At 40.5% G+C, this 24,875-nt stretch overlaps 1 protein-coding gene across 1 annotated transcript; it reads left to right on the top strand.

The window, feature by feature from the left end:
• Positions 1 to 13,342: 13,342 nt before the first annotated feature.
• On the top strand, positions 13,343 to 17,011 carry LOC144710106 (delta(12)-fatty-acid desaturase FAD2-like). The gene is made up of 2 exons (XM_078583764.1): positions 13,343 to 13,618; positions 15,984 to 17,011. The coding sequence occupies exons 1-2, from the start codon at positions 13,343 to 13,345 to the stop codon at positions 16,944 to 16,946; spliced, it is 1,239 nt and encodes a 412-aa protein (XP_078439890.1). The 3' UTR covers positions 16,947 to 17,011.
• Positions 17,012 to 24,875: the final 7,864 nt, after the last annotated feature.

Here is a 24,875-nt window from a genome sequence, read left to right as displayed (position 1 = left end):
CATGCTAGATGTTTAGTACCCCATTGATTTGACTTGTAAATCATCCGACTCGATACAAGGAACTTCACTAATAATTTCAGTATTTATTTGACAAAGATTTTTTCGGACAACCTAAGCCCATTCGTAGTTCCTGCACTTTTGAAAGCCAATAAAAATAAGAGAAGTCCCATCAACAAGATCATAGGTATAATTTTTTTGTTCCTCAAATCGTTGATATGTTTAATATGATAACATGTTGTTGATTTTCTCAAATATTAATCTTTAACGAGGATTTCATCAGGTCAGAATCCTTCCTAAAAATGTACGAAAAACATATTTATACTAAAGAATTATTAATATGAATGGAAGGTTGTGCCTTTTGGATTGAGATCTCACAAGTTTTTTCAGGGGTTTATTTTTATGTCCTCATACCTTTTATTATTTATTTTTGCGGTTTGTTCAGATACGTATTTTACAGCAAATGAAGTAATGGTCATATCCTCTGCCATTGATGGGTTTGAAAAGTCATAATGGCCAAGTAGTGATGTGCACATCCTAAGGAATGTTCATTCCTAGTGGGTCATGATTCGTTTTTTGCCTTCATGTATCAGCACATAGTGTTTCTGTGCATTTTTTGGATTCATTTATCTTTGAATTGGACGATCCTCAAAACATCCATGGTATTTTCATATTCCATGGGTTGTCTATCTTCCATCATCTTCATTCTAAATTTAAATACCACCATCTTTCAATTTAGTGAAATTTTAATAGTTACCCTTTTGAGTGGACTGGATTGGCGGATAAGCCAGTTTAATATATCAAGCTGAAAAATCCTCAGAACCCATCCTCACCTTAGTAATATTTTTATGTCATATGTGCTGTATCAAGGATAGATATTTGTGGTGTCTTAAGTCAGGAAAAGAATCTCATTGCCTTTTTAAGTGGAAGTTTAATAATCTCAAGCCTAGGTGTTCTACATTTGATAATGAGTTTTATGTTATTGTCTAGTCGCTACATCATTGATACCATTTCTGATTTCCAAGGAATTCGTTCCGTATTAGTTTCGCATTGTACATTGGTCTGGTGTTATTATTTCATGTCAAGTATTAAGCATGCTGGATTTCACAATGATCTTATATTTTATGTGTTGAATTTAGTAAGTCATCTTAAGGTGGAGTAATCTTCATCCTAATGAATTTATTTATAACAAGATATTTTACTATAAGCTGCTAAAGTTCGGGGACAAGAAGTTCTAGCAATTGGTACTTACACATATAAATTTTCTCATGATTTTTGCTCGAGTTTTAAACAGCATAGTGAGCGTGAAAGATTGATGACCCAATATAGAGTGTCGCAGTCAGCTATTCTTTCAGGTAGGGTGCTACCGTTGAGATAACAAATACAAAATTGAATTTCAGATAACTGATGACTCTCAATATGTCATCAAATATTAAGAGTTTCTTGAGCATAAAAGCATCAATTGCATCCACTTAATCCATATTGGTTATCGTTCATATGCATTATTTTCTAACTTACTAACCCCACTTGATTCTTTGAATCAAGTGGATTAGAACTCACGTGTTTGATTAATAAGTTGAGATATGGATTAAGCATTCAAAGAGAAATGAAGTTGATCAAGAGGAGCTGGCGAAAATCAAGAAGAAGAAAAGCCCTAATTTCTCCATTAAGCATGTTGAAGAGAAACCTATAAATAGCCTCTTAAGGGCTCATTGTAGGTTGTCCAGAATTTCTCTCTACGGAGGCTAGGGCTTGGAGAAGAAGGATTTCTGCAGACCCTCCAAGTGCTGTTGAGCATTAGAGCTAGGAGAGAGACAAGCTGAGGCATAGCCAAGCCAAGAAGATCATCTCCTTGCCGGAAGGGCGTGACACAAGGAGGTGTGATTGTTCTGGTTTCAGTGTTTTTTCCTCTTCTCCCTTCTAAGACAATTAGGGTTTGGGCTGGAGCTCATAATCTGTGTTTTCAGCATTCTCCAACGACTGTCGTTCATCTATCTACTCTTGATTTTGAGTTTTACAGTAGATTGAATCGTTCTTCCTTTTGCCTTCCAAAAAAAACCTGTTGTTCTTCATTGTCCAGGAAAAGTCACCTCTGGTAGCAGCTTCCAGGAAGCCAGCAACCAAGGCAACCGCCTAGGTTGCCAGCAGCCCCAATCGCAGCTACCTAAGCGGTGGGCGGCCTAGGCTGCTAGCAGCCAAGACAGCCAGTGACCAAGGCTACAGCCTCGGTCGCCAGTAGTCTAGGCAGCCAGCAGCTTGTGCTGCCAGCAGCCCAAGCTGCAGGCAGCCAAGGCCGCCAGCAGTTGACGCTGCCAGCAACCCAAGCCACCGGCAACCAAAGCTGCCAGCAGCGTGAGCTGCGGGCAGCCAAGGTCGCCAGCAGCTCGCGCCGCGGGCAACCAAGGCCGCCAGCAGCGCGAGCTACAGGCAGCCATGGCCACCAGCTGCTCAGCCGCCAACAGCGCACGCTGTTGGCAGCCAAGGCTGCCAGCAGCTCACGCTGCTAGCAGCCCACGCCCCTAGCAGCTAGGGCCACCGGCCGCCCAGGCTGCCAAGGTGACTGATTGGCACCCCTGCGCGCAAGCAGCAGTCCGCGCGCAGGGTGTTTGCTCAATTGCCCCACAGAGCATAAGCAAACCGTCAACAAAGAAATTCTCTGCTGACAGTTCTGCTCAGTTGAGTTTTACCAAGATAGCTCTGTAGAACCTAACTGAAGATAATCTAACTGAAGCTTTGACTGAACCAATACTTTTAAAGAAATCTCTGTAGCTTTTACTGAAGAATTTTTAACAGAGTTTGATATTTGGAAATAGAAAACTGAACATACAGATTGAACTGAAAAGAACTACTAACATTTGACCTGCTCCCTGTGGATCGACACCCCACTTGCCCTAAGGCTGTGAGGTTCTAATTTTTGTTGTATAAGCTCTATCCTCACACGATTTAACTGATAAATAACGAGTAAAACACCCCAAAATTGAGCTTATCAATAACAACATCAGAAGTTGTTTCATTTCGCTTTTTTTCGTTATCGACAATTACATATCCGTCATCTGTTGTCTTCTATCAGATAATGATAATGGGTAACGGATTTTTTCGTATATTATCCATTATGATATCAATAATCCAAGAGCTTTTCTCAATTCTGGAGGTTTTTTGTTCCAAATCGTAATACAAGTATTACGTTACTATAACTATAACGTACTAGTATTTGCATTATTGAATATTAGTATGTCTCTCTATCGTGAGAGAGGGACAGAGAGTGGGAGAACATGCGTTAGTCGGAGACAGACAAGAGAGAGAGAGAGAGAGGGAGAGAGAGAGTAGGAATCGGGGATTCGGACTGATTGTTCGAAGGTTTGATCGGATCAGGCCTTCAAACGATCGAATCCGAACACCGATCATTCAGTTTCAGATTGGATCCGAACCTAATCTGCGCATCGGGTTCCGATCAGATTGTTCGAACAGACCCAAGATTCGGATCAAATTTTTGAATTTGATTTGATTCAAACACATTGTTCGAGTCGGATTGGTTCAAATGTCTGAATCCATACCGTTGTGTTCATTTCCCCTTGAGATCCCAACTGTCGAGTCGTAATCTTAACAACAGTAGAGAAAGGAGGAACAAGGAGAAAGAAAGAGAGTCTCCAAACGGAGAGATATTGAGGAATTAACTCGCTATCTGAGTCAGATGACCAAGCCGAGCTGTCAGCACAGTCAGTAGCATTCAGAACAATAGGAACTTATAAGACTAGTTAGTAAGAAACTGACGCGTACCCCATATACTTGTTAAGAGAATTAGCGGCTAGGATTAAACCATAGGATACGACATAGATAGGATCCCAGATGGAGGACTAGGATCAAACCATAGATAGGAAACATGTCAGTTGTATCCAACGGTTATGATTCATTTTAATATAGCTATTGTAAATTGTTTTAACGGCTATGAGTAAAACACACAACTGATAAGCCTAAAAATGCACGTAAATATGTCGTTGATTTTGGATTTAGACTTTTACAATAAAAATTTTAATTTCCCTTAACCACTAAATATGGAATATAGAGCAAGTAAGGGATCGAAACACAAGGAGGCAGCAAGTGAGAATTTTATCCCATTTCAATGAATTAATTCAAATATGAATTAATTTTCCAACGAATAAATCTTAATTATGTTTAATAATGTTTTTAATTAATCAAAATCAAGTAAGACTTAATTTTGATTTTAAATATTTCGGTCAGAAAGCTCAAGAGAGGAATATTTCAATTTAAAATCAGATTAATCCAGATTATTAATTTCCCAATTATTATAAAATTTTTAGACAATTTTTATGAATTAAAATTGGGAATTAAATAATCAAGAAAGGGATTTTTAAATTAAACTTCAAGATGGATGAATTTTCGAATCAAATTTTATTTTTAGGTTTTTATATATTAAATTAAATTCCTAAACAATAAAAATTGAAATCTAAAGAGAGAAAGTAGACAAATTAACCTAGAGAGAGAAAGTGAAGAATTTGGGGAAAAGATGAATTCCGACCCTAAATTAAAATTCTAATGATGCAGAAATGTTCTGAATTGATTTAGAATTAAGGATCAAAAATCAGATCTTGAATCAGAATCAAAATGAAGTGCTAATTTCATGCAAAACAAACTTCTAGGGCATGTACATTTTGCCCATGCCTTGGCGTTTTAGAATCGTTCAAGAAGAAGATTGAAATACAAATCACAAACTTACAACTTTGAGTGCAGAATCAAGAACTGTCAACTCCCAAAGCATCCCTTGTGTCCTTCCTGGCCAAATCCTTGGAGAAAGCTTCAAAAAGTCATTTTCGCCCATTTCCAGACCTCCATTTAAAGATCCAACCTGGATCGTAGAGGAAGAAAGGACGAACCTACCCTCAAAATTTCAGCCCAATCAGACATCTAGATCTCTAGATATCGTCATTTTACTATTGATAAATCTCGACCGTCGGATTTAATTTATCTTTCCTCCAACAAGTTCGGAAATGGCATCTCCTGATTGGCCGCCACATTATTTCCTCGTTTTCCCACATTTTGGATCGCGATCTGACACATGGTTGTCCGCGTCCGCCACCACAATCATTGGAGATTATTCCTTCTTTTTTAATGGCCAGGAAAAAGCCACGTCGCCCTGAAATAAAAATAAAAAAAAAAACAAAAGACTCTCCCTCTTTTTTATATATATTTGTACGCGGAAAATCGACACCGTAAAGCGTTGATTCCTAAAAGAAATGTCGGTTAGCGCGTGCATGGCATAAACATATATATAAAAAAAAATTTCATCACCTTGCGTGCCACATAGATTATTTATGATCTATGATTGGTTCGTTATGGCATCGCGATTTGCGATGCCATAATGAGCCAATAACGCTCATTCTCTCTCGCTCTCTATTCTTATTTAAATAAATACGTCCATTTATTAGCCCGAATTTCGGGCGAATGATGTGGATGCCCCTTGGTAAATATTCAAATATATTATAAATGCCAAATAAATTAAATATGTATTATTTAAATATGTAAAAATCATTTCTTGGCTATATAATGATCAAAAAATTATATAAAAATATGGAAAAATTCCAGAAAAATTAGGAAAACTCTAACCAACCTTAAGCCAAGTATTTAAGGCCCTGAAAAAATTGTTTCTTCAGTGAAATGAGGTTAAATTCCATGTAAAAATGATAAAAAATTAGAAATGATAATAAAATCAAAGTATAAGTCATTTATCTTTATTTTATATGATAACATGCAAATATAGTCATTAAAACACATAAATATAATGTAAAATTCATCCATTAATGATGTTAATTTGGAAGTTATCAACAACCTTCTATTAGTATACTACCATATGATACTATAAATATGAACCAACTTTATGTGTAAATTTCCAGATAATACAACGATCTAACTTCCGCATATTCTGGTGTCTCCCTCTTCGTCTCCTTCTCCCTTCTCTTCTCCTTCTCTTCTACTTCTTTCTTGTTCTTGATTTATCCGAGTTCCAAGATCCTTTACATGGTATCAAAGCCAGGCAGAATCTAAGCAGGGCAGAAGAAAAGCTCCCCCCACCATCACATATATGTCAAGCCTGATGAGCATGACAACATTTGGTCTAGTGCAGATTACAATTCCACCAGGGCTGACAATTTCAGTCCGACTCAATTCAGATAACTACCGGATGTGGAGAAACACCGTGTTACCTCTTCTAAAAGGGTATGGTTTAAAAAAATTTATAGATGGAACACCACCACCTCTTTCGATTTCAGATCAACAAGGCAATACCATCGACAATCTTGAGTTTGGAAGCTGGTGGAGATCGACCAACAGATTCTTGGAGTTCTGCACTCCACTATTTCTGAATCAGTATTGCCATGTGTTGTGAAAGCAAAATCCGTAAGGGAAGCCCGGGAGAAACTAGAAAGCACCTTTGCAGGAAGAAATCAGTCAGAGTCCTAGAGCTGAATTGACAGTTCCACAATGTCACAAAAGGAACAATGACCATCAATGTATACATCAAGAATTTCAGATATGTTTCAGAAGCTCTAGAAATTGTGGGACATCCTATAAGTGAATCTAAAAAATTAACACCTTTTTACGTGGTTTGCCACCCGAATACTCCCAGTTCGTGATCAGTATCAATGCAAATATTGATCACATGGGATTTGAGCAAATAGTAACCAACCTAAAGGCTCATTATGATTACCTGATACAAATGAATTTCCTCTTTTAGCCAACTCTGCTCAAAGAAAAACATATCAGACATACAATAGGAATATTGGACCAAAACCAGACAATTACCAAAGAATTACTCTAAAGGTCGTGGTCAAAACTGAGGTTCAGGAAGAAATCAACGTTTTCAACCACGCTGCCAAATCTTCTCTCAGTTTGGGCACCGTGCAAGAGAATGCCAAGAGTTTATCAGAATTTCTACTATGAATCAATCTTCATCAACACCTCAAGCCTACTCAGCAGAGCAGCATGGCTGGTACCTAGACAGCGGAGCTACCCATCACGTAACGGACGATGCTTGCAACTTACAACAAGCCAACCCATATCAAGGAACTGATCAGCTTCAAATCGGTAATGGCACAAGTTTCAATATCTTATCAATCGGAAATTCCAAAATTACTACAGCTGATTAAATTCTTTCCTTGAAAAGCATATTACATTTTCCAGAAATCAACAAAAAATTATTACCTATTCAAGAGCTGACCTCTAACGATAACGTTTATGTTGAATTACATGATTCTTATTGTCTTGTGAAGGACAAAGCAACCAACAACGTTCTCCTCAAAGGAAAAACTAAAAACAGACTCTGCTTCTCCGATAATTCCAACACTAAGTCTTCTTATACTAGAGAAAGATCCTCTAAGGAAATGTGGCATTTGAGATTGGGTCATCCCCAAGTCAAAACACTAAAAATATATAATTCATAAGTTTGGTCTTCATTTTTTCCATTCACAAAAACATTTTATTTGTGATTCTTGCAATATTTCAAAATCTCATAAACTTCCTTTCTCCCCAACAAATCATCGTTCTAAGACTTGTCTTGAGATTATTTGCTCATATTTTTGGGGGCCATCACCAATATTATCTCACTCCGGTTTTTCATACTATGTAGTGTTCATTTCTTATTTCAGTAAATACCTGTGACTTTATCGTATGAAAACAAAAAGTGACATTTTAGACACCTTTACTACTTCTCAAAAACAAGTTGAAAAGCATTTTTCCTCAAAGATTAAATATTTACAGTCCGACTAGGGAGGTGAATATCAATCTCTTCATTCCTGTCTTAAAACACAAAGAATTGTTCATCGGGTGTTCTTTCCCTACACCACTGAACAAAATGGAACAACCAAAAGAAGACAAAGACATCTAATTGAAACAACTCTTACTGGGCTTCATCAAGCCAAAATCCCAAAGCAGTTTTGGGATGAAGTGGTTGTGATGAAGGCGAAAATGGGGTGTAAAATGTTGTGTCGTTGTTATTTTCGCTTCAATCAAATAAAAATTTGTATATGTAAACTTACTCAAAATTGTATAGAGATGAGCAAGGTCATCTCCACAGGGATTGACACTTGGAGATAGAATTCACTAATGAGTAGGATGGTCAGCAAACACCACTAGGTGTTTGTTTTCATCCCTAAGAGAGGTAAATAAGAATTTAGTGATGATTTATAAAGGAAGTCCTCCCTAAAAATTTTATTTCAACCTCAGATTTTGTATATAGGCACGGGAAGAAGATTAGTGATTTTAGAATATTTTTATGAATTTTTAGAGGTCAATATCTAGGAGAAAACTAGGAGTCGAATGCGGAAGATTAAGTGTTTGATAAAATGACTCAGTGAGTATTTGAGATTGTAAGCATATTTGGTAAGGAACAAGAGAGGATTTTTAGGTATTTTATTGGAATACACGATGTATTTTAGGAATTATATATCCTTTGATTTTATGGTATTTTTGAGAGATTTTTAATCGTGTTGAAAATATATAAAATGATTTTAAAAGGTCGAATTTAAAGACTGCATATCAGGTATTTGAAGAAATGTCGGACAGAGTTTTCGGAAGTTTTTTTCTATATTTTTACTCAGAATCGATTTCATTCAATTTCGAGGAAAAATTTTGATGAGATGGTTCGTTCTTTCTTGATACTAAATGAATTAGGAATTGAAATAAATGTAAACCAAAGTACTTACCGGATTTCTCGCCGACTCAGAGTCGCCGACGGCTCCAGACCCCGCTCGGTCGCTTCGTCCTTCAGGTAAGCTTTTTCTCAATTCTCTCTTCTTCTATCACTCTCATCGCGTTCTCCCTTCAGGTCGCAGCACTGTCACTGCCGTCGACCGAGAGAATCGGAAGAAAATGGAAAAAAAAAGGAGGATCTTCCTCCGTAATTTTATTTCAAACGTTCAATTCAGTTCGGCGGCGAAAGATAGGTTTTTCGTGACTTATGGCTATTTTATAGGTCAGGAGTGGTCGGAAGATCTTCCTGACCGATATGAGACTTTTCCGGCGAAGTTTTCAGGGACGAATCGGCGGAAATCCGCCTTGTCGTTGTCGGATTGACTTCGCCGGCGACGGAGGCGGCGGTGGGATGAAGAGGATGATCAGAAAGCATTCTGATCGTCCAATCTTCCATTCAAAGGGTCCAACAGCTATGATTAAATCGTAGCCGTGGCCCCCGTTAGTTCCGGTGGACCCCTACTGCGTCAGCGGCGCCTCGTCAGCTCCGGGTTGCTACATGCCTTCTTTCAATTCGTCTTTGGTGGAATTCCGCGCTGAGCTGTGACCAGAAAAATAAAAGAAATCAAAGGATGATCTTGACCGTTCAATCTTCCAAAGGAAGATCGACGGCCAAGATTATAACCCATTTATTAATAAAATCCCGAACTAACGCGGGATTCGGGCCAAGTTGGCTCGAAGCCCGGACGGGTTTTGTTTGAATTTCATTTAAGATCGCGGTTCAATGGGCCGCGATCATTCACTTCCATCATTGGCCCGGCCCAAGTGCATTTGAGTAATGGGATTTCACAACCCCATATTGACAATTTTAAGACTTTGAAATGGTATAATAATCCTGCTGTTCTCTTTATATTGAATTTAAATGCGCACTTACCTTGGGAGCCAACACCGACACTTGGATTGCTATAGGGCGCGGCCATGGCCTAGGCTTGCGCTGCGCTTGCCGCCTACGGCTGCGGCCTTGACTGCGGCTGGCGCGCGCTGTGCGCTTGGCTTGGCTGCGCCTTGGCGTTCAAGGGCTTTTTTTATTTACTATATTTATATTATTATTTTTTTATTTTTTTCTTTTTATTTAATCCTCAAATTTCATACTATGCTTATCAACGCAAAAACCTGTTTTAAATGTGACGTTTTATATAATGAACGAATATTTTCATAAAAGTGGAATTTAACATAAAATGCATGTTTCTTTCATTGAAAATGACTACATAACCCTTATTAAATGTAGTTTTGGAAGCATGATTAATGACTCGTCTGGTTGTAACAGCTGCATATCTTATTAACCGTTTGACTACACCTATCCTAAACCACAAATCTTCCTATGAAATACTTTTGAACTCAAAACCTGATTATTCTGTTCTTAAAATGTTTGGATGTTCATGCTATCCCTACCTAAGACCCTATGCGAAACATAATCTTGAACCAAGATCAGAAAAATGTGTATTTTTGGGTTACAGTGCCTTGCATCATGGATACCGGTGCCTATCTCTCTACTCAGGTAAATTTTTTATCCCTCGCCATGTTATTTTCTTTGAAAATTCACTTCCATTTTCTCATCCAGAATCTACTAACCAAGATCATGGAATCCTTGGTTCGTTTCATGACAACTCTGATCAGTCAAGTTCTCATGAAATATCAACATCAGCCAGTGTTGAACCAACTGAATCTAATATCAATGAGCATATTGATATTGAACCAGCGGTCTCACCATTAAATACAACATCTGATACTGAAATAGAAGGTTCTATCTCTAATACCTCTAAATCTAGTCAGATGTTTGATCCAAATAATCCCCTGGAATCATAAATACCTATCTTGACAACGCTAGATTATTCTCCTGAACCTAGGGATATTCTAAAAACTAAAGCTGTGAAAGATATCTATTTACATGATACTCTACTCAACCGACTGCTCACAAACCACAGAATAAATGTCTGTCATTCTCTGTTGTTCGCTATAACATTACCCAAATGTCTTTCCACAAATTTAATTCATATAGAAGATCCTCATTCCCTTAAAAGTGCATCCATGAGTCCTCACTGGATGCATGATGTGAAGGAAGAAATTAAGGACTTAATTCAAAAACAAACATGGGAAGTAGTTCCTCGACACCCAAACTTTAATATCATAGGGTGAAAATGGGTAGAAATAAATATAAGCCGAACGGCACCATTGATAAATACAAAGCCAGACTCATTGAAAAAGGATTCAATCAACAAGAAGGTTTTGACTTTAGTGAAACATTCTTTCCTGTCATTAAACACACAGCAAGCAATCAGATTATTGCTCCCTATTGCTGTTAGCAGCAACTGGGCAATACATCAATTAGATGTCTTCAATGCATTCCTGCATGGAGATCTCAATGAAACCTTATATATGGAACAACCTACAGGTTTTAAAGACAAAGATTACCCAAATCATGTATGGCTTATCCGTAAATCTATTTATGGACTAAAACAATCCCCAAGCGCATGGTTCACAAAATTAATTCAGTTTCTCAGCATGCTTAATTTTTGGATCCTGATACTTCCTTATTTTTAAAACTCTCTTCCACAAAACCCATGTTTATTTTAATACATGTTGAGGACATTCTTATCATCTCTCCCTGTTCTCGTGAAATCAGTATCTTGGTTGAACAGCTTCAAAACACCTTTGCAATCAAAAACCTTGGACCTGCTCATTACTTTCTGGGCATAGAGTTCTTAAAAATAATGATGGCTATCTACTGTCACAGTCAAAAAACCTCTCTCAAATTTTGCACAACTCTAACATGGAGCATTGTAAACCTTCATCAACTCCCTCTAAATTATCCAAACTGCCTCCACACGAAAACGATTTCTTTGATCACACCTTATATAGGAAAATAGTAAGATCTCTACAATACTTAACATTAACCAGAACTGATATAGCCTTTTTGTTAACAAGGCATGTCATAAAATGCATTCACCCACGTGTGATGATTGGAAATCCTTAAAACATCTCTTTCGGTATCTTAAAGGAACAGCTTTACATGGACTATTTCTTCAAAAAAATTCGGATTACTCACTCAATGTGTTTAGTGATGCAGATTGGGAGGGTGATCAAGAAGATCTAAGATCCACAAGAGGATATTTGGTTTTTCTTGGAGAAAATCTGATCTCCTGGAGTTCCAAAAAGCAACCAACGTTTGTGCGATCGAGCACAGAGGCAGAGTACAAAGCATTGGCTAATGCAGCTGCTCAAACACTATGGATCTCATCTCTTCTTGAGGAGCTACAATTTTATACTATAGATGCACCCCTTCCTCTGGTGTGACAACATTGAAGCTACGTATCTGGCCGCCAATCTAGTTTTCCATGCTCGGACAAAGCACATAGAGATCGATTTCCACTTCGTCCGAGAGCAGGTTGCTGCCAAATCTCGCACCATCCAGTTTGTCAATAGTGAGGGGCAGCTCGCAGATCTTCTTACCAAATCACTCCTGCGAGCACGGTTCAATTTACTCTGGGACAAGCTCAACGTCTTCCCTCCTCTGATGAGCTTGAGGGGGGGTATTGAGGAGTTCAACTCGCTATCTGAGTCAGACGACCAAGCCGAGCTGTCAGCACAGTCAGCAGCATTCAAACCGATAGGAACTTAATAAGATTAGATAGTAAGAAACTGACACGTACCCCACATACTCATTAAGAGAATTAGCCGCTAGGATTAAACCATAGGATACAACATAGATAGCATCCAAGATAGAGGACTAGGATCAAACCATAGATAGGAAACATGTCTGTTGTATCCGACGGTTACGATTCATTTGATTATAGCCGTTGTAACTTGTTATAACGGCTATGATTGAAGCAGAGAACTTTATATTATTATTCGGCTATGATAAGTGAGAGAGAGAGAGAGAAAGGGAGAGAGAGAAAGGAAGAGATAAGGAGAGTGACTCGTCTCTGTCTCACGGCGGGCTCTTGAACTTTGCAGTTGAATCGGAAGTTGGTCGTTGATTCTGGATTAGTCACCTACTCACATACGCGGGCTCCGCCATGGACACCACCTTCCTGGTATTCTCCGCCTACCTCGTCTTCGCCATGAAACTCGGCATCGCCATGCTCTATGCCGGCTCCGAGCGCGCCAAGAACACGATGAGCATCATTTTCACCAACCTCCTCGACGTCGCCACGGGCGACATCGTCTAGTATCTCTTCAGCTTCGCCCTGGCCGTCGGGCCGCCGTCCAACGCCTTCATAGGGAGGCACTTCTTCGGCCTAAACCAAGTCCCCCTTCCCGGCTTCGACTACTCCTTCCTCTTCCAGCAGGCCTTCGCCATCGCCGCCGCGGGCATAACCTCGGGCTCCATCGCGGAGCGCACCTAGTTCACGGCCTACCTCGTCTACTCCTTCCTCACTGGCTTCGTCTACCCCGGCGTCCCTCTAGGTCGGGTCCGCCGCCGCGCTGACCGCGCACTTCGGACAGCGGGCCCTCGTCGGGCACTGGAGCGTGTCCGACGTCTGCAACGGGCTCCAAGCTGGGCTCGCCGCCATCAGCGCCGGCTGCTCCGTTGGTGGAGCCATGGACCGGGATAATCTGCGGCCTCGTCGCCGCGGCCGTGCTCATGGCGCGCAACAAGTTGGCGGACCGGTTCATGTTCGACGACCCACTCGAGGCGGCCTGGGAGGTCCCTCCCAAGCCATTAGAGGGGGCCCGAAGCCATTACTCAGCATCCTTCAGACTGCTGTGCGGCTACGCCGGAGGACTGCCTCTCGAGCTCGTCCGGCCAAGTAAGAGAGGTCTGAAGAGCTTCGGTGACGCTCGGCCAGCCCAAGACGGCACCAGTGAATTGGAGATCTCCCGGCTGACCGACACGCCGTCTCTGAAGAAACTGAAGGAGGTAATCTAGAAGGAATCTGTTACAAGAACAGTTTGTTTTTGTTGTTGTTTCTGTTTCAAGATAGGTTTTCTGTTTCTGAATGGATGGCTGAGATAGTCACAGGTATGTGACTCTAACTGAATGGTAGTTAAGTGTCCTACCAAGGTGGTAGCCCCATGAGTTGTATAAATACCTGTGTGGACCAAAGATAAATCACAGCAACAAGTGTTTTCCTTTCTTTTTCTGTGTGAGTGAGAAGGGGCTCTTGTGTTGTCATCTGGAGTTCTATCCAACAGAAACTCGTTCTGGCTTCAAGAGAAGAAGAAGGAAATGTCCATATGAGTTAGTTATTTAAACTTATGTTGTTATAATCGAAGCCATTATAATTGTTATAACGGCTACGATCGATCTAATCCTGACCGTCCATTCCTATATATGTTTAACTCTATCTATGTTTAGTCCTATCTATGTTTAAACTTATATTTCATCCTATAAATCTAATCTATAACGAGTATAATATATAAACCCATTTATTACTAATCTAATCTCGTTTAAGTTCTTATTTCGGCGGCTTCTTCCTCGCGAGTCTCCGACTCCTCTTTAGTCTCTCCTCTCTCGGCCGCCACGCCTATCTCTACTCCGGCAAAGCCCGAGTTTACTGGCCATTTGTTCGAACCTGTTCGAACAAATGACCGATCGAACACGAACGAACCGAATAGTTCATTCGAAATATTTGTTCGAACACGAACAAATGGTTTGTTTGATCGAAACATTCGAACAGATCGGTTCGATCCGGCACTTGTTCGTTCGAATCTTACGATCTGGATTCGAACGATCAGATCCGATCCGATCCCCGACCCCCGATCCCTAAGAGAGAGAGAGCCGGAGGAAGAGTAAGCGGGAGAGAAAGAGGTAGCGACCGAAAGACGAGCGCGAGAACGAGAAGGGAAAGGCGAGGAGAATGAGAGAGAGAGATAGGGAGAGCGGGGAAAACGAGAGAGAGCGAGGGAGAGATAGCGAGCGAGAGAGCAGAGCGCGCGAGAACGAGCGTGAGGGAGGGACAGGCGGGGACAATGAGAGAGAGAGGGAGAGCGGGGAAAAGGAGAGAGGGAGGGGGAGCGAGCGAGGGGCCAAGAGAACGACAGAGAGAGAGCGATAGTAAGAGAGGGAACAGGAGAACGCGCGCGCGCGAGAGAGAGAGAGAGAGAGCGATAGCAGGAGAGGGAGAGAGAACGATAGTGGGAGAGAGAAAGCGAGAGAAAGAAAGATTGAGAGAGAGAGAGAGGGGGAGGGCGAGCGAGAGAGGGTAAGGAGAACGAGAGAGACTAAGAGAGAGTCAGAGAGAGGGAGAACGAGCGAATGGAGAGAGGGAGATCCGGAGAGAGAGAGAGAGAGAGTGATTATGTTTATAGCTCTCCGACTCTTGTACCATGGTTTAAAGGCGCTTAGATTAGTTGTATTTGAGTGGTTCCGGGGGAATGTTGCCTATACGCGCGAGGAGAATTTTGCTACTGTTAATATTCTTTCGTTAAGCTTTAACGTGATCATATAACCAACAAAGTTTGATTTAGCCGTTCTCTACTCCCTGTGAATGAAATAATTAACGAAATATTGGTATCCCATAAAAGAAATGTGTATACTTTAAGTACTCGCTGATATCAAAGGCCATCAGGACTTGTCCGTTATTGTACACCCTGAAACTGGAAAGCGGGCCCCCTTATATTTCGAATGAAATACAACACCAAACATTTTTTTCTCATCGCCCCATATTTTAATGTTCAAAGCATTTAGTGCAACACACTTTCGATTTCTCGCTTGGCGTCCATCAATCGTGAATACTCAAGCGTTATGTTTCCCACACAGTCAAACTTTGATTACCGCCAAGAATGACCATAAATTGTCCCTGCCCACCGAACCAAGAAACTTAGAACTACACGAAAACTGCGAAACATTTGACTTGTTGCCTGGTTCAAGGGTTAAGAGCGTAGTCGGTGTACGAAGGTTACTATTCTCTATCCACCAATCCTGACTGGTGCAAAGTTCGCATATCACGGCGTTTAAATTTGCTCGCCGCCTGCATGGACTGAAAACCCGCTTTATTTACCACGTCAGCATTAGAAAACTATAAGTACACCTACAAACTTCACTTCTCTCATTCTTTTGCTTAAGCAGCCAACTCATTCAGCCACAATGGGCGCCGGAGGCAGACTGCTCGCCGAGGAGCCCATTCGTATTGTCCCACCGTCAAGAACGAAACTGCCGGAGTCGACGTCAACAGAAACCTCCGTTCACCCTCGGCGACATCAAGAGATCCGTCCCGTCTCAGTATTTCTCACGTTCAGTGATACGCTCCCTCTCCCACCTCGCCAGAGATCTAGCTCTCTGAATTGGACTCGTCTATTTCGCCGTCGCCCTTATTCCGCTCTTTCCTCCGTATCTCCATACCATTCTTTGGGCTTTCTATGTTCTCTCACAGGGCACAGTGCTAACAGCAATATGGATTCTGGGTCATGAATGCGGCCATAACGCTTTCTCTCCTTATCCTTCCATAGACGATTCGGTCGGCCTTGTTCTCCACTCTGCACTCCTCATCCCGTACTTCTCCTGGAAGTACAGCCACAGGCACCACCATACGCATACGAACAACATAGAACTTGATGAGGTTTGGGTACCCAAGACGAAATCTAAGCTCTTTCTCATGGCTAAGTACCAAAAAAACCCTCTAGGCCGTATTATTGGATGGCTAGTGGCACTTACATTGGGTTGGCCTCTTTACCTTGCATTCAACATCGAAAGTCGCTTCTACGACCGCTTTGCTAGCCATTACGACCCCTACGGTCCCATTTTCAGGAACAGTGAGAGGACGCAGGTGATAGTCTCTGACGTAGCCGTGCTCTTTGTGGCCGGACTACTGATGAAGCTCTGCGCCGTCTTCTCTCCTGCCGCTATAGTGGGGCTTTATGTTCTTCCTTGGATGGTGGCTAATGCGTTCATTGTGGTTACTTCGTATCTTCAGCACACTCATCCTTCGTTGCCGCACTATCACTCGGACTGGGAATGGTTAAAAGGTGCCCTCGGGACGGTGGATAGGGACTTTGGCGTTGTTCTGAACTGGATTTTCCATGATTTTACAAATGCACATGTTGCGCATCACCTCTTTCCCAAGCTACCGCATTATCATGCCGTGGAGGCTACAAAGGCCATAAGGCCTATTATTGGGGAGTATTATCAGTATGATTGCACTCCCATCATTAAGGCAATGTGGAGGGAGGCGAACGAGTGTCTCTTTGTTGAGCCCGATCCGCGTTCCGGCAAATCCGGTGTCTTTTGGTTTAGCAACCAGCTCTGAGCTTGTACTTACACATATGTATATACTTACACATGTGAGCACGTTTTTGTACTTACACAAAGGATAGCGGGTGCTGTATAACATTAAATTTAAGTGTTCTCTGAAAGTCTTTCAACTTTATCCTACCTATATTACTAGGCTGATTTATGTCATAGTTATATGAGTGGTCTTTAGATTCAATGCCATGGATTTTCTTTTCATGGATTTCTTCGTCTTTATAATGACACTAGAATCCCTAATTATGTGGCCTCAAACAGAGATAAATCAATTTTTCTAATGACCTGCCAAGTCTTATAGTGTGGTGAGAATAGTATCACACCCTCTGTGTGAGAGGATAGATATTACTACCGTAAGACACAAGTCTACGTAAGAACACTTAACTGAATTTTCTTAGGAATACATGAGAGGGAGTTTCTTAGCAATTTCCTACTATAGTGCTTCTAATGTGACATGAATTAGAAGTGTTAAACATGTGATCATTACCTAAGTCACTTTTGGAAATGTCTGACATCTACTGAATGACAGTTTCAGTATTTGTATCAGTTTTTTGCAAAACCTAAACCTATAGCTAAATTTTTGTACAGTCTAGATTTGGACAAAGATCAGTTTCAGTTAGGTAAAACCAATGATTTCCATCACAGGTATCTAAAAAATCTATTTTGAAAGTTTAGAAATCACAGTTACATTTTGATAAAAAAATATTAGTTAAATAGTTAAACAAACAACTTTAGTAGGTAATCATTCCATTTTTATCATGGATTCACTACAGAATTAAAGACAACTGTATTTCTGCATGTTTTATATGTTTATATTTTTATTCACATGTATATTATTTTTCTGATCACATATTTACATACTTACGTATTTACATATTTATATATTTAAAAATTAAATATCAAGGTGTTTACGCACTTGCATAATTACATATTAAGGAACTTACAAATTTAGGCATTTAGGTGTTTATGTATTTTTATATTTCGTTATTTATGTATTTTCATATTTATTTTTTTATATATTCATATTTTTAAGTAGTTATGAATGTTCACATTTGCATATTTACATACTAGCATATTTGTGTATGTGTGTATCTGAATATAAACATTTGTTAAGAAAGACCTATATTTTATAATTAAGTTGACAGTAGCATATTTGTGTATATGTGTATCTGAGTATAAACATTTGTTAAGAAAGACCTATATTTTATAATTAAGTTGACAGTAGTTAAGAAAGACCTATATTTTATAATTCAAATATCATTGCTTTCACCCCTAGCATACGAAAATAAAAGTATTCCCCTCACCCTAATTTTGGTCGGGTTTCCTTTTTTGGCTTGCTCTCGATACCAAATCCCATAACAAACTTGTAGTAAACCTGTAATTCCCATAACAATGTTTTTATCAAATTGTGTTAAACAATGGTGAATCCTATATATATACATAATATATATATTCACACACATGCTCCAATTAAGGATTCCATAATACGATTAACATGAACTGATGGATATTACGTGGCTTTCAAGCCTGTCATACTTCCATAATTTATTTAAGTTCATTTTAATTATTATTATCATGTGAAATTTTTAATGAAGTTGTTGAAAATGCACAATGACTTAGTGAATTATAGTGAGATCATAATGCATTGACCACTAGTTTCCAAGCCTGTATTCCAAATATTTGTTGGATCCTCAAGACAAACATTGAGTTATCCGAATAAAATACCACTATATATTTCTATTTATGCAAAAGTAAAGATGATCATGTGGCCATTAGTGTGAAGACACTGAGGGTAGATAACAGATGTTTTTTAAAGTAATCCATATGCATCCCGTAATGGTATTACACTTGACTCTTAATGAGGTTGATTCATGTCACAATTGTGCAAGTGTCTCATTGACCTGAGACACCAAGGACTCCATGCATATTGATGACCATGTTTTGGCTAAGATGTGAAAGTTTCTTTCTAGGGGATTCAAACAAATCTTACCTTGGATAGATTAAGAAGCCATGGAGATGATTGAATGGTCAAGATGTGATCATCCACCCTCGGTAGAAGAGGAGATTAACTCGAGGAATAATATGCATCAAATCCTGGCAAGGGTAGATGGGCCTAGAGAAGGTGTTCTCCGTTGATCCCTGTTGTGCATCATTACCAACTGAATGAAGGAAGACGGCTTGACATCTAAGTCATTTGGGAGTCTCATGCGCACTAAGGATTATACATGTACACTAACTTATGATAGTTAAAAAATTATGTGAGAGAGTTAGAACACTACTTTATATCTTCTAGAGCATGAGGTATATCTTGGCACCCCACGGGCTGGAATATTAACCAATCGATTGGGTTTAATTGATTCTTTATTAAGTAATATGTATATTGGTATAGTTAATTAATAAGATTGGTGAATAAATGGTGTAGAGCCTTTAAGGTTTTTGGCTAGATTGATACAGGGTCCTTGAGGATCATACTCATAAGATTAAGGATGCGGGAAGATAAAATTTATTAATAAGGACTTTTAAGAAAAGTTAGAAATAAGTATAGATAAGGGGGAAAACCATTCTAGGTATCCATGCCAACCAGATATATGCTTCCCCCTTTCCTTCTCTGTTCTCTTTCCACTCATTCCATTAGAGAGTCTTGATGGTGAGAAGATCAATAAGATCTTCAAGAAGAGTTGGAGAAGCAAAAGAGGAGACCCAACAGTCCCTTGATTTCATGGATACATCTAGAGGTCGGGCATGTGAACGGTTTGAAAGTACTCTCTCAAGGACCAAGTCAAGGGTGGAACAAGTTTTATACAAGGTACTCTATGTTTCCAATGCTTTAGAGATCAATTTGGTATTTATTTCATCTTCCAAAATAGGGGAAAAGGTTTTTGAAGCACTCATTCATGGCCCATAACACCAACATCAACACATGTAGTGTGGCTTAATACCTATCATGACATTAAATATATCAATATACTTAGCTACTTTGTCATCTGATTATTTACTTGCTATGAGTTAAAGTTAATGGTTCATTGTTTCATGACCAATTTAAATTCATGCATGCACTCATACTAAAGTTACTACCTTAGATGTTGCCAAATAGAACATCAACATCCCTATTCTCTTCTCTCCTGAATCAAAGCAATGGGGTCCTTTCTGAAGTTCATCTGGTTTAATTACATTCTTTAATCTATTAAATGTAAGGTTTTAACTCACTCTATATCAGATTCCAATCAGATCTCAACAGACTGCCTTAGTGTGGCATTTAATCGAACACCTTATCTTAATCTGAAATATTTTATTTCTTTATTATTCTCTCTTCAATTTTACATTAAAATTTGTATAAATAACTCCATGACATAGAATTTTATCCAGATTAACTCTCTCTTCAACTAACCTACTGACAGTCTTATTATTTCTCTAACTACTACTTCTTTCCCTTACTTTTTTTTGTCATATATTTAGAAAAATAATAATAATACATTCCATAGTATATATCTCAATATTTATCCACCAGGTAACATTATAACTAATTTTTTTATGTATCAAAAATTTTATCTCCTTTCAAAGAATAAAAGTAATATTGGAATTGGTTTTATATGCTTTTTTTATAGGTCTCTCTTTCTTTTTATTCTCCTTTTTAGCTTGCATCCTAAAACCATATTAATATATACCTTTTAATACTAAGATTTAAGGGAATTTTAGTAAGATGTTTTAACATGTATTTTGATGAATGTTCAAAGTAATGTGTGTCTTAATAGGGGTTGTGATCAATCACAATATGTCCTGAGGTCAGGTCAAATAGTTGACTAATTCTGAGTGAAGATCAAATAGCATCAATAGTTTTATCAATATGGTGAAAAAGTCAAATCACTGATTTTGGACTTGGATTTTCTATGACATATTCTCTAATACTTTTCAAATATGTGCTCAAAATATTTTAATTATTTTAAAGCTTGAATAATTGTTTTGAATAGATTTTGAATATTCTTTTTTGAGATAACATCTGTTCATGATCGTGCTACAAAACCATAAAAGTTAGAAGAGTCTCATTTGGTTCATGAATGAAGAAGATATTTTAGTTTTAAGCACCAAAGGTCAAACACAAATCAATGAATTTCATCCAAAGAGAAACATGGCGGAGAGGAAGACTAGAGGAAAGAAGAACTATAAATAGGGATGGTATTTCTACGAGAAGCCATAATTACATTTTCACATTATTTTTTCTAAATTAATAAATTCTTGATCTAAAAATATTCCTGTTGAAATACATGAAATTCTGCCTGTTCTTGAATACTACTTAAGGTTTGATTATATACTAAGTGTTGCTGAAAATAAATACATACTGTTCGGAAATAAATTGTTCTTTCTAGGTCTTTGTGGTCATTCAGGTTAAGGCTTTGGGGAAATAAGTAGGCTTTGGGGGCCATAAGATGAAGGCTTTGGGGGACATAAGGAGGACTTGGGGGCCAAACTAAGAAAGCTCAAGAGCTTATTTGAAGTAGGTCAAGCAATGTCATTCTGTGGAAGACTTTCGGATGATAAAACTTTGCCAACTTTTTCTCTTTTTTGGTATCCTTGTTCAGCCCGCTTTCCAAGTGATTTTCTTATTGGGCATTCACATAAACATGGGTAGGACACATCATCACCTCAGAATGAATACTCCTAACAGCATTAAGGATTAGCCTAAGCTGTTTAAAAAAAATAATTGTGTCTCCCATTTCCTCTACCTCAATTAATTAGTTAGAAAAATTGTAGGTTAGTGAAAAAGGAAAAATGAAATATCTAGAGAACCTAACTCAACCCCCCTTAGGTTATTTGTAAGGCCCCAAAGTATGCGGCATTCCTACACCGAGGCCTGTGTGCTGAATGTGGGGACATGTCCTTGAGCTGGACTCACGATTTGGAGACTAAGTCCTTCATTGCAAACTACTACGAACACGACCCTGATCTTTTAGGCCACCCCCCTTAAGGTGTACGTGCCCGTTGGTGCCCAAGCGCGACAGATCAAGGGAGGCTCGGGCGTGATAGGCCCGCAGGCCGCCGAGAGCGTGTGCGGCATGCGCAGGCTCTGAGTCAGTGTCGCGGCGCTGAGTGCGAGGACATGCGGGTGAGCCGCACGGTCGCAGGCGTGCACTGCATGCATTGTGTGTGCGGGGCACGGGGGTAGGAGACATCCCATCAAAAGACTAAGGCATTAGCGCACAAAGAGCACCAAAACAGCACGGGCGCGTGGCACCCCTTCGGGTAGTGCTGGGTGCACAACGCCTAGCTTGAGGCGTCGCGCACGGCACCGTCCGAGCATGTCGTGCAACAAGTATCAGCGCAGGTGCCGATGGCATGTGTGATCGCCAAGGCTGGGGTGGCATGTGTGATCGCCAAGCCGACGGTGCATGGCGCCCGACGGGGGGGCATGCATGTAGCGGTGGGGCTGGCGAGTGCGTGCATATGGAGCCGCATGCCCCAAGGTGCAAGAGTGACAGTACCAAGGCACGTTGTGCATCGTCTTGTTACTTCGGTATGATCTCTCGTCTTCCCCATGTAATGCTCATGACTACAATGTAACATCTTTTATGATATTAATGCAATGATCATATTTCTCAACAGGGATGCGTCCCCACCCTTTCCTCTTACCCCTTCTATGCATACCTCAGCTATCGCAAAGACTTCTGCTACAAGAGATTGCACCTGCTCAGTGTTCTACTCTAAGCATTGAGGCCGGCACATAGTTTTCCTAGCTTGGGACTTGACCACGTGACAATTTGGTATCAAAGCCAGGTTGGGTGTCTTCAGCCTGTGTTCCTAAACCCGTTGCAGGAGAGATGGAGTTTTTAAGACACTCCAAGATGCTCGAAGAAAGACGCCTGAATGTGAAATAGCATAGGCAAGAATTTTGCCTATTGTAGAAGAACTTCTTAGGCTTGAAGACCCAAGTGGACAGAAATCGAGATGAAGCACACTCGAGCCCCAAAGACCTGAGGACGGAATTGAGTCACAGGCACGAATACTTACAAGACATAGTACACGAGCTTACGGACATGGTGATGTCCCTAAATCTCAAAATAACAGAAATATGACGAGCTGAAGTTCCAAAGTCCTGACCTAGAGGAGGAGGAGAAGAATTATGATGTCACCCCCAAATGGGTATGTAACTAATGGGTATGTAACTATGATTAGATGATGCATCCTACGTGGTCGTATTTGCAGGCCCCATCTCGATGAAGTGTGCTGAGCTCCAAGCTCCGAAGGGGTCACCGGGTGATGGCGACAGTGGCCTTTTGAACCTTGTCAGAGGGGCGACAGAGTCTACGGCGCCAAACAGAATCAATCCATAGGGGCTCGCATGTAACAGACGGGCATGGCACGTACCAATAAGACACTCAAGTTTTGTAGTTATCTCTCAGTTCTTTCTCACCTATCTAGACCGAGCGCAGTGGAGGCAATTGAAAATATACTATAGAAGATAACATAACTGGCGAGCAGAGGATGACTTACCCCGTCCGCGAGTGCTCGACGATAAATTCTGCATCAAATGTGGCTAGCGCGGTTGGCAGCCAAAGTAGAGTGGAGAGATGTGCTAGAGAAGGGCTGGCGTAGCTCGACTGGCAGTGGGGGTGTGGCACAGGAGCGTGAGGGAGATTGGAGGTGAGGCGAAGCAAAGGATGTCAGCGTAGAGATTGTTCTGGCAGTGGCACCGATCGGCAGCGTAAGGCAGACAAATGTGATTATCATGCAATTGCACCCCACGGGGGCGGCGTCTAAGCACATCACACGGCTCGAGGGTCTCCCGATATTCTACCCACGTTGATGGGGGACCATCCTGCCTTACAAGCACATCGTCTATGTTTTCTTTCGTGTTCTCTTGTATCCTTTTTCTTTTCTCCTTATTGGGCCCTCCATTGAAACTTTTTGGGCCTTCTTTTCCTTTTCTAAGGAAGGAAGCCCATATTTCCCCTGTAAGAGGGGAGGGGTGTCCAACTTAAGAAGAGAGTTTTGTTGAATTTTTGGAAAAAAGGAAGAGTCAGTCCCGTCCTTGAGAGAGCCAAGTGAAAAAAATAATAGTCAAAATGTAGTCCTCTGTGATCTTTGGTTTAGTTTAGGAGTTATTTTTTTAGAGTTTTTTCAGAGATTTTGAAGTTGGGGTTATTTACAAAATTGCCATTACGAGAGGGGAGAGCTAGGGTTTCGACTTTGAGTCTGCCGGAGCACCGCTGCTGCCTTCGCCGCTGCTGCCTTCGCCGTTGCCGCCGCCGCCAATGCTGGGCCACCGCCTGCCAGTTTGCCACGCCCTCAACGCGACAAGCCGCAAACCCGCGGCTGCAGCCGCCGCCGTGAGTAGTGGCCACAGCCGCGAGCCACGACCGCAACCGAGTGCAGCGACCACAGCCACCGGAGCGGCTGCAGCCGCCACAATGGCCGCAGATCCGCGGCCGCAGCCGCAGAACCCGCGGCCGCAACTGCAGACCCGCGGTCGCCGCTACAGCCGCGAGTTGTGGCTGAAGAGAAGAACGGGGGTAGAAGAGAAGGAGAGAGTTGAGAGAGTTGACACAAGAGTAGTTGGAATGTAGATCGTTGCTTAATCCATAAAACTTCTGTTAACAATGTGTTTGTATTTATAAGTAGAATAGTAGATGTTGTATAGTTCGAATATATGATTTAATCATAGCCGTTGTAACAGAACACAACGTTAAGAACGGGGGTAGAAGAGAAGGAGAGAGTTGAGAGAGTTGACACAAGAGTAGTTGGAATGTAGATCCTTGCTTAATCCATAAAACTTCTGTTAACAATGGGTTTGTATTTATAAGTAGAAGAGTAGCCTTTGTATAGTTCGAATATATGATTTAATCATAGCCGTTGTAACAGAACACAACGGCTATAATAAAACAAATCTTATCCGTTGGATCTCTCCTATCTATATTTAATCCTAACGGCTATCTTTAAT

The sequence above is a fragment of the Wolffia australiana genome, chromosome 12 (genome assembly GCF_029677425.1).
Source record: "Wolffia australiana isolate 7733 chromosome 12, ASM2967742v1".
NCBI lineage: Eukaryota > Viridiplantae > Streptophyta > Magnoliopsida > Alismatales > Araceae > Wolffia > Wolffia australiana.
The sequence above is the reverse complement of the archived record's forward strand: the minus strand, read 5'-3'. Positions and strand labels throughout refer to the sequence as shown.